At 34.0% G+C, this 10,866-nt stretch overlaps 1 protein-coding gene across 1 annotated transcript in view; it reads left to right on the forward strand.

The window, feature by feature from the left end:
- Positions 1 to 9,341, forward strand: part of AGMO (alkylglycerol monooxygenase) — a 283,516-nt gene extending 274,175 nt beyond the window's left edge. The window contains exon 13 of the mRNA XM_054726224.1: positions 9,207 to 9,341. Coding sequence (XP_054582199.1) covers positions 9,207 to 9,281 — 75 coding nt within the window. The 3' untranslated portion in view covers positions 9,282 to 9,341. The remainder of the gene's footprint in view (positions 1 to 9,206) is intronic.
- Positions 9,342 to 10,866: the final 1,525 nt, after the last annotated feature.

Here is a 10,866-nt window from a genome sequence, read left to right on the forward strand (position 1 = left end):
AAGAAATGTCATATCTTATGAAAGACAGATCTTGAAAATGCCTTAAGAAAGTTGTCATTTTTTCATGGTGAAGGGACTGGAGTCCGTGTTGATGAAAACACCTTGGTGGCTGTGGTGACTGGCAGTGGCTGCAGCAGCTGGGTGATGGGGCTGGTGCCTTCCCCTGATCAGACCGGTCACCTCCCACAAAAGGAGGCCAGACTGCAGTTTAAGCCCGCTCCCCCTGGCTTAAGGACATACCCTGAGGGCTCCCAGTATGTGAGAGGGGGCAGGTTGGACTGAGGGATACCCCACCCCCAGTGCACAAATTTCATGCACCGGGCCCCTAGTATTAATATAAACAGAGAAACTTATGTAATATGTCATTAAAATTCTTTTTTGGAAAATTTATCTGTAATAAGTTTAAAATAGTATTTTCAAATATATGTGAATGAAAAGAAAAATTTACTTTAATGCAGATGGGTAATGCAACATCTGATTGTTTTTTGCCTGGTTGTGGGAAAAATAAAACATCAAGTAAGTTAAGAGTACATTTTTTTCTCCTTCCATAAAGGAAAAAAATATATATTCTTACTCCTGAAATGTGGAAGTTTCATATCTTTCCAATTCTCTTTGTATAATTTGAGCTCTTTCCTAGCAATACATTATATCATGTTTCCTATACTAATCTTTGTATTCATACTAAAGCCATTATTATTGTTATTATCATTATCTTCTGCATCATCATCATGGTCGTCGTCGTTATCATTATTCGGAGTGGAGGAGATATAGGGTGTTGGTACAGGCTCACACCTTTTTTATAGCGTAAAAGCTAGAAAATATGCTCTGTGAATGTTTGCAGTGTTTATGTAATCAGTACCTACATTGCCAAGGTTTATTGAAAACAGCTGGGTTCTGCTGCCTTTCTCCCCCTTCGTTGGAACTGTTGCCAGAACAGGTAGTCAGAAATGGAAAGTAAAGGGAAATGCAGGCATCTGGGGCGTCTCTCAGGAAAGCAGCTGTGGCTTCCTTGGGAAGCAGTCATTGTTTTCCCACCAGCCAGGTCTCTGAATACCCTTGGGTCTAGTTCTGGCATGGCTGGCCTGGTAGGATGCAGTTTATGACTTAGGACTTACGTGAGAAACCTTTTGGTTGTTCCCATCTCTGGCAGAACATTGAAAGAAATCCCTCAAGGTGCAAGCCATACGTGGGCTGTTGGCCTTCTATTTAGCCTACTCTTGGAGGTACTTACTGGGGCTGTAATGATCTATTTGACACAAGCAAAAACAATACAAAAGAATATTTCCAAAGCATATGTTTCCAAGATATACTGTCCTGTTTTTAAAACCAGACATCACTGTTATTTCTGTAAACATGGCATTTTCCCCCCTAAAAATGAACCTATTTTTTAAGAGACTTGTTTTGTTTCCTAGATAGTAGGCAAGTAAAAATAATTTTTTAACAACACACTAAAAGACTGGGATTAGCAATATTGAATAATATTCTACATTTATAAACATGCTCTTCCATATATACATTTTTGTATATCAAGTGTTAAAAATCATAATCCATGTGAAATGACCTAGGATCTTGATTATGTGAGAGAGATGCCAGAAGCCTGCTCTTACTACATAGAATACAGGGAAAATCAAGATGCTCTTGTGATGGGACTCTTTGGCAGGGACTGCCACTCATTTGCCATAAAATCGGCATTTTGGTAGAGTAGGACTGAATGGTTTTCTTGATAATTCTTGTTGAAACAAAGCTCTTATTTTATAATGTAAATGCTTCAAATTTTGATAATAAAAAATAAAAGGGTTTTAGAATGGTGTAGTATTTTAATTTTGGGTTAAACATCATGTCTTTCACCATTACAAAGAGTTCTATTAGGACATTTCGGGACCATAATTAATCCAACAACATTTTATTCAAAAATTTTCAGTTTCAAAATATGTTAAACATGAGGGAAACAATTTTGTGGTAAAGCTAGTCATACAGAGGTAAATTAAATGAAATATTTCTAGTGATAGAACTTATTTACAGAAATATGAAAAGTTAAAAAAATTAACTAATGGATTTTAAAATTTGCTAAACTCTCTTGTACTTCAAAAAAAAAATGCAGTCATAGTTTTTAAGTCAAGGGGTCAAGTTATTTTCAATTGTTAGACCATCACTAATTTTAGTAGACACAAAAGTCTCAGCACAAAGTAGGTAATGTTCATTGAGTGCCTTCTTATTGTTTTTACTCTGTTTTATTCCCAGCTTTATAAAAACTAAAATAGACTTTCCTTAAAAAATTTAATTTCCCTGATTTCTTTTTTCTTCTGACATCTATAAAAAGGAAAGACTGTGAGGGTCCATGGTGAATACAAGAGGAAGAGTATGAGTATAAAAATATTGTTTTCCACAAAGTACACCTTAAAATTTTTCCCAACAGTATGGTCAATAGTCACCATAACATTAATTCTGAACAAGTGAGATTTGGTCCTTTATTAATTTGACCTTATTGCAACCTTTTCTCCATATCTCCATATTGTTCTCTTTCCTGTAGTTCAAGAAAAAAGTTCTAAAAGTTCTTAGTCTTCTATAGCATTAAGAATTTGAATGATTAGAAAGATATAAAGGCAGGCTTTAATTTTGAAAAGGCATGTATTTTAATCATCCCATGGATATATACCATGTCTTATCAACTTTGATTGTCTCTGATTTTTCTGTTAGTTGTGGTAAGTTGGGCATTGTTTGCACTTGTCCTTATGACAAACTGCAAACTAAAATAATCTATATATATAAAAGCCTAAGTGACCGTTATGACTGAATGACCAGCCAACCAGTCACTGTGACACACACTGACCACCAGGGCAGATGCTCAGCGCAGGAGCTGCCCCCTGATGGTCAGTGCGCTCCCACAGCCAACCTCCCAAGGCTCCTCCCCCCAGCCAGCTGGCCAACCTCCATGGCCCCTTCCCCAGCTAGCTTACCCCAATCACTCCCATCGGAACCTCCCACAGCCCCTCCCCGACTCCCAGCGGCCAGCCCCAATCACCAGCCAGGCTGAGGGAACCCACCCATGCATGAATTTATGCACCGGGCCTCTAGTAATAGTAATAATAATATGGAAAAACAAGAAGAAGGAAGCCTGGATATAGAAAGCATGTGATTAAAATATTTAGAAATATCCCAGGAAATCTATATCAATGTAAGATATATCATTGTAATGTTGTATATCTATAAAGATACTTCATTCATAACTTTGAATTTAAAGATGAAAAATCCACAGATGTTTTTGAGAAATGTAGCATCTATTTTCACTCAATGCTAATTATGGTTTATACAATTTCCACCAGATGAGTTTGCATGCACAGTAGCTAATTCATGCCAACTGTCTTTGCTGAATTGTAGGAAGGTTTTGGAGACCTCTAAGTGATTGCAAATCTTCTTGCTAATAATATTTCTTCTTTTGAAATGTTATTGTGATAGTGCAAATGTGGTAATGGACAAACAATAGGATATTCCATAGGAGTATTATTAAAAAGGATACACACTTTCTTGAGCAGCTTAGAATTTTAGAAGTGAATAAATCATTGTACATAATAAGATGTATTCATTTCTGAGAAACTGAAACAGTGGTTGCAGCAAAGTTTCTGGTTTTTTTATGTGTTTAAATTAAATTAGCACATTTTTGTCACTAAAATTATAAAGGTCTTTGCCTCTAATAATAGTAAAATAGTGAATATCTGAGTTTTCCAGTTTCAAAGTTCAGCCAAATTACTTTAAAACTTTGTTCTAATTTTAATTTGTGTTTATTTTCTTTAAAAAAATTATATGACTGTGGTATATTTAATATATTATCTTGTTTAAAAATTCATATTTGAAAATATTTAATGATTAAGGAAAGTATATATTCTTTTCCAATAAGGCATTGTTATCACATAAGTATTCACATAAACTTTCATTTTATGTTGTTTTTCCTTAGTGAAAACCTTTAATATATATACTTTTAGAACTAATATATAATAATAATGTTTTATTTAAAGTCTAAATAGTAATAAATATTTATAAGACCACATATCAAACAGCTGTAATTGTATCTGGTCTTGAATAGGGTATAGAAATAAACACAGAGAGAAGACACAAAACTTCCCAGTAAGAGGTACAGTGTCTGTAAGTTCTTTTAAGCCTGTTGTTTGTTTGTCTGCATGTGCATGTCAGTATTTTAGTCATATATAGGATAATTGGGAGAATAATTCTCAATTTCTTTTGAGTTGGCATTTGTCAAATTGTAGTCTTAGAAAGTTCTAGGGGGGGAAACAATCTACCATTACTTAATATCTTCCTAATGTTTTCATTTCAAAAGAACCTTCAGTACATTTGAGTCCAATTTCCATTTGTATTCACTTGTTCTCTTGCATTACTAGGAAATAGAGGTATTTTCTAACAATTCAAGTTTGATCTCTGATTAAGCTCTTATCTGTACAACAGATAATGGTCATCTCAAAAAATCAGTATATTATGTTTAAAAGTATATTTAAGAAAGAATTGCTTTTTTTTTCCCAAAGAATTTCATAAAAGCTTCTGTATGTCTAATGTGTTTCCATCAAAATTAATTGTTACTGTTATGGTTGTGTTAAATAGGCAATTAACTGGTATTTTATGAACTTCATCAATATCAGAGAACTACTTTTTAGGTAAAAATCTACTCTTCCATTTTATAGACAGCTTATTATTTGTTAGGGATACAAAAAGAGATATTCATTCCAGGAGAATTATTTACACAGCCACGTAAATGGTAACGCATTTTTTTTTAATTACTTGAAAGTGATTAAGTTTCAAATCTTCACAAAAATTATATTGTATATTTAAAATATTTTAAGTTTCTGCCTTAGCAATATAGAATTTAGCAAGCAATTTTACCCATTATTTACAAAATGACTGTTTCTCTAACTTGTTCATTCAGCATTTTAGTGATTTAAAAATTTGAATGAACAGGTTAGTTATAATTATATTACCACTACGAATAGGCATATAATTATATGAGATATTACATCTCAGTGACTGTTTTCTATGTCAATACATATTTGTATAAATAAATACATGTTTGGGAATCAAAATAAATTTGAACTATTTCAGAGATTTTATTTCTCTTGTGGGTATGTTACAGCTTTTATTTTATTCACATGTTTAGCCAATGGTTAAATGCTTTGCAAAGTGAGATGTTGCTAGCTAGTTCTAATGAAAATTTGTCCACTTCTCAAGGTGATATTTAATTGTCTTTGCTCACCAGGTCATTTATCAATATATACAGTAGGTGGATTTAAACCAAGAGAGATGGATATGGACATAGGTATAACTTTGTAATTTAAGGGATAGCAGTTTGAGGAGAGGTTACATGCACACTTTCTTATACTTTATCTTTCATTTAAGATTAGATGCCTGACTTGCTCATATATAGAGCCATTTTTTTAAACGGGGAGGACCAGCAGAATAACACATCCGTTCCCACTGGGTTTTAGTGTAGTTTAGTGACTCAGATTAGCCACCTGCCAATTGATGAACTTTTTGGAAAGGGGTGGAGGAAACATGGAGAGCATCTGTGCAGGCCAAAGTTCAGGCATCAGAGTAGAGGGCCCTAGGAAGTCAAGGAAATAGCCTGAAGATGAGGGCCATTAATGATGTGTTAGCACAGCGAGGGCTTGACATATTTTGGATCCAGGTGTTAAAATCATGGGACTTGCTCAGATTTAGGCTAAAATAAGTGTTTGTTGAGTTTGTACATATCCAGAAACATAGTATCTGTAGACTAGAGAAGAATTTTGCAAAAAACTATGGTTGCCATTTTTTCTTATACTACTAGTGTAAGTAATAATTCTATCTTCATTTAACAAATAGTTGAATGAGATATGTGTTAATGAATGGATCTCAAGTGATATGTTTAATCATCAACTATGGAGAGCTAAAATAAAAGCTTGATATGAAAATTAAGAGAAAGATTGGATGAGGGAAAAATTAAAATGGAATGACTGTTATAACCAAGGAGTTATATTGGATACACATTAAATAATTTTATAGCTTAAAATTTTATATTAATAATATATTTAGATTGTGCACACACAGACATATATTAAAAAATATAAAAGCAAATCTGTTTTTTCCTACTTATTTTCTAATGGGACAGGGTTAATATTTCAGGGTTATACATATTTTGAGTAGGACATATTCATTGCATGTAATTTCTATGCTCCTGTGCCAATCTGGATTTCATTATATATAAGAACTCCATTTATGCTTAAAATATTGATTGTGAAAAGGTCTCAGAAACTTAACATTTTCTGACTCAAAAATCACCAGGAAAGTGCAGGTGATGACTAAAAAAGGGGAAATGAATTCACTATTGATGTTCATATTCATTGACCTGACTTCCAAGGATGTGCAGTTAGATTTTCTGGTGGGGGTGGAGGGGGCACTAAATAAATGAAAAACATCATCTCTGCTCTGCAATTTTGTAGTTTGTGATTTCTTGGTAAACCACATAAATCCTGAGTTGCCATTGCCTCATCTGCAAACTGGATACCAATTCTTCATGGTTTCTTATAAGAATTAAACATCACAGTCTTGTAAAAGGTACCTATGACAATGCCTAGCCTAAACATTAATTTGAATCTGACCCATATGATTCATCAACTTTTACCCCTCATCACTTTGAGGGATAAAACCTAAGGGCCTAGAAAACAACAACAACACAGATAAACAAAATAAAACTGCAAAATGTGCAATATTGAATTTTTGGGAAGACTCTAAAAGCATTTTATAAAATTGGAAAGTACAAGATCTGTGTGTTTGTTAGGAATGTTCCCTAAAATAATAGTACTTGGTTACAGTTTATTTTTTCCTATTTATTTATTTATTTATTTGAGAGAGAGAGAGAGAGAGATTTGTTGTTCCACCTATTTATGAATTGATTGGTTGATTCTTCTGTGTGCCCTGATTGGGGATCAAACCCACAACTTCGGTGTATCATGAAGATGCTCTAACCAACTGAGCTACCCCGCCAGAGATTGATTATAGTTTCAAAAGGGGAGAGATTTAGTTGTACAATGGTTGATTAACGACAAAGGCATGAACTGAAATTGTAATCTTTTTCACTCTCTTGCTATGTCAGAAGTTATTAATATTTCTGGAACCTCAGGTGAAACTGGATCATCTAAGGGGTAGGAATTGAGGAAGGGAAGAATTATGACATATTTACGAGATTTTATATGCAGTTTTAGAGGTTTCACTTAAATTGTCTTCCCCAACCTTCACTCATGGAAATAATAATTATGATCCCTGGGCACTAGATTCAAAACCAATAAAAACTCCTATTATCAAATATATTTCAGATTTCAGGACCCTGTACAACACAAGGTACCCATTAATTGCTTAAGGATTATTATGGAACCAAAATAAACTATTTATCCTGATGTTACAGGTTTATCTCTCACTTGAAAGTTGTCTTCTCAGCTATCTCTCTGTCAATATTAACCTATCATCATAGACAAATAAATTCATTGCATAATATAAGGCCTTTCAAAAATACCCTCCAACCCTGGTATTATTTTATCTGGAACCATCATAAGAAATCCCATGAGGTCATGTCTCTTGAATTACAGTCAAAAGAAACAAAAGCAAAACCAGACTTTAAATATATTGTATTTGATTTCTGAGGTAACTCCAAAATGTTAATGCTATTCTTGACTTCTGCTTCAATGTAATTGTTGATTTTATTTTGGATATTTTTTCATATCGTAGATGTTATAGGCTCAAAGGAATGCAGGGATTTGAAGAAAACACTCAGATTTGAGAATGTAAAGGATAAGGGTTCTCTAGAAACCAGACAGTTCACATGAAACTGAACAACCTACCCATAAAATATAAATATCAATGTTTAGGAGGATCTTTTTGCTGTTGTTTTCCATGTTTAGTCTTTAATAGAAAAATTAACACAGTTCAGAGTATTTTCTGTGAATTAGTGGCTGGCCTCAGTTAATGGCCTTGACTTCACTTCAGTCCATCACTCCAGAAGGTTTCCTATGCCTCCATCTTATTACTTAAATGTGCTCCTTTGCATATTTTTATGGATCTTTCACAAATAGCGATCTTCTTCCTGGGAAGAGGAAACTGGACACATTATAATAGTTTGGAGAGGAAGTTTGCACACACACACACACACACACACACACACACACACACACACACAAAAGATAGGGAAACTCTTACACAATGATCTCATTAACCTTGCTGTTTGGGCATTATTCTTTTTCATTATCATACTAGTAACACCAAAAATGATGATCATATAAACAATCCTATAGCTTTAGTACATATGTAATTATAAGAGGAAGAGTTAGCTTAGGAAAGATCTGACGGGGTAAAGAATATGACTAGTGCTTGGATTTTACCTCAAGTGAAGTAGAACACATTCATTATGGCATTTTGATTATTAATTGTGAAAAGTTCTACAACCAAGAATTCTTACTAAGGATGACGCTATAGTCATTTTTATTCACATCAGTAGAAATCAAGAATTTCATTTGGGTAATTTTTGGTGATTTATTGGGAATATGTGGTGTTACTTGAAAGTAAAGAATAAACTCAATAAACTCTTATGAATGCTTATTATGATGTAGTTACATCTTCAATTTTAAAAAGAATTTTGCATTTATATTTTTATACCTGATAAGATCAAAAGATTGAGAAGATAAGTCAGCAGTAGTGTTTATAATTTAATTCATGTTGGGTAAAGTTCATAAAATGCTGGATCATATTGCCTTAGAAAGAAATTAGTTTTTAATAATGTTTTTATTTCTCCCTTTCCAAAAGTTTAAGCTTTATAAACAATGAGATCATTTACTACAATACAATAAGTGGTATGCCCAAGTGCTAGAAGAAAGTTCTGTTTCATTCAATATCTGACTTATATAGCCCCATCCCTATAAATGACTCAGATTTGTGAGTATATATAAAAAAAGAAAAAGCTACAGAGACAAAACATCTTACTTCCACTCCTGTCTTCACATAGCATGTTTTTAGCTGGTTTGGCTAAATTCTATCAGTGAACAACTGCTACATTTAATTTGAATTATCTAACTGTTGAAAATATTATGCTTATTTTATCCATATTTTTAACTCGGTTGAATGAAGGTACTGATTTAATTTTAATTGTTTTTCCTCTTTGTGTTTTCTTTCTTCAGATTTTTTTCTCCATCTGCATTGCTTTCTGGGGAGTAAGAAGCATGCAACAACTTGCCTCTGGCCTTTGGAAATAATTTCAGTTTGTACACAATTCTCTCATTTTAATTAGTTGTCTATAACCACAATATGTTGATACCAACTATAAAAATAATGATCTTATGTCATAATTAATGAACCACTTATTTAGTGAAAGATAATATACTTATATACTCTTGCTTGCTTCCCACATTTATTATTTTCTCTTAAAATTAAAGTTAGTTGCAGGTACTTTATTGATAGGGATGACAATAAATGATTTCAAATGTAATGATATTATGTCTACTGGTAGTATCTAATGAGAAGAAGTAAAGGAAGGGAGAAAACATAAAAATAGTAAAGAAGAGGAAAGATGCCATTTGCATTGACTTGACAACTTTCCCTTTGCTGTTTGCTAAAACTGTGTTATACACTGTTGAGTGGGCTCCACCTCCTGGCAACCCGATGAATGAGTGATGTCCACAAGTTCCTGTGTTCAGTAGCCCTGCTCAGCTCCTGTAGACTCAAGCCTATGGCTTCCTTTATGCAGTCAAATAATCTCATATTTGATCTTCTTCTTTCTCTGCTGTCTTCTATTTTTCCCCAGAATTGTTGTCTTTTCCAGATAACCTTGCCTTCTCATGATGTGTCCAAAGTAGGACAGCTTCAATTTTGTCATTTTTGCCTCCAATGGTGTTTCAGATTTAATTTGCTCTAGGACCCACTTGTTCATGTTTCTGTAGGTCCAGGGTATCTGTAGAGCTCTCCTGAAACACCACATTTCAAATGAGTAAATTTTTCTTATCAACCTTCTTCACTGTCCAACCTTTGTCTCTGTACATAGTAATTGGGAATATTAGGTGTGGATGATCTTAGCCTTGGTCTCTAATGACACACGGTTGCTCTTGATCTTTCCCAATTCTTTCATTGTTGCCTTTCCATGTCTCTCTTGATTTCTTGACTGCAGTTTCCATTTGAATTGATGACTGAATCAAGGTAAGCAAAATCATGAACAATTTTAATGTCTTAATTTTCTATGTTAAAGATGCATATTTCGCCTATAGTCATAAATTATTTCTTCTTCTTCTTCTTCTTCTTCTTCTCTTCTTCTTCTTCTTCTTCTTCTTCCTCTTCCTCTTCCTCTTCCTCTTCCTCTTCCTCTTCCTCTTCTTTTTGTTAATCCTCACCCAAGGATAAGTTTTCATTGATTTTTAGGGAGAGTGAAAGAGAGAGGGAAAGACAGAAAGAAACATCAATGAGAGAGAGACACATAGATTGGTTGCCTCCTGCAAGAGCCTCAACCAGGGCCTAGGCCAGGAAGGAGCCTGCAACCAAGGTATATGCCCTTGACAGGAGTCAAACCCAGGACTCTTTGGTCCACAGGCCAGCGTTCTATCCACTGAGCCAAATTGGCTAGGGTATAAATTTTGTCTTCTTTAGTGTTCAAATGCAGTCCTGCTTTCGTACTTTCTTCTTTCATTTGTATCAGCTGTCATTTCAAATCATTGCTACTTTCTGCCCATAAGATGTTGTTATCTGCATTGCTTAAGTTATTGATATTTCCTCCACCAATTTTCACTCCTCCCTCTGAGGCTAGCCCAGTTTTTCATATGATCTTTTACAGATTAAATAAATAGGGAGACA

This window comes from Eptesicus fuscus, chromosome 14 (assembly GCF_027574615.1).
Source record: "Eptesicus fuscus isolate TK198812 chromosome 14, DD_ASM_mEF_20220401, whole genome shotgun sequence".
NCBI lineage: Eukaryota > Metazoa > Chordata > Mammalia > Chiroptera > Vespertilionidae > Eptesicus > Eptesicus fuscus.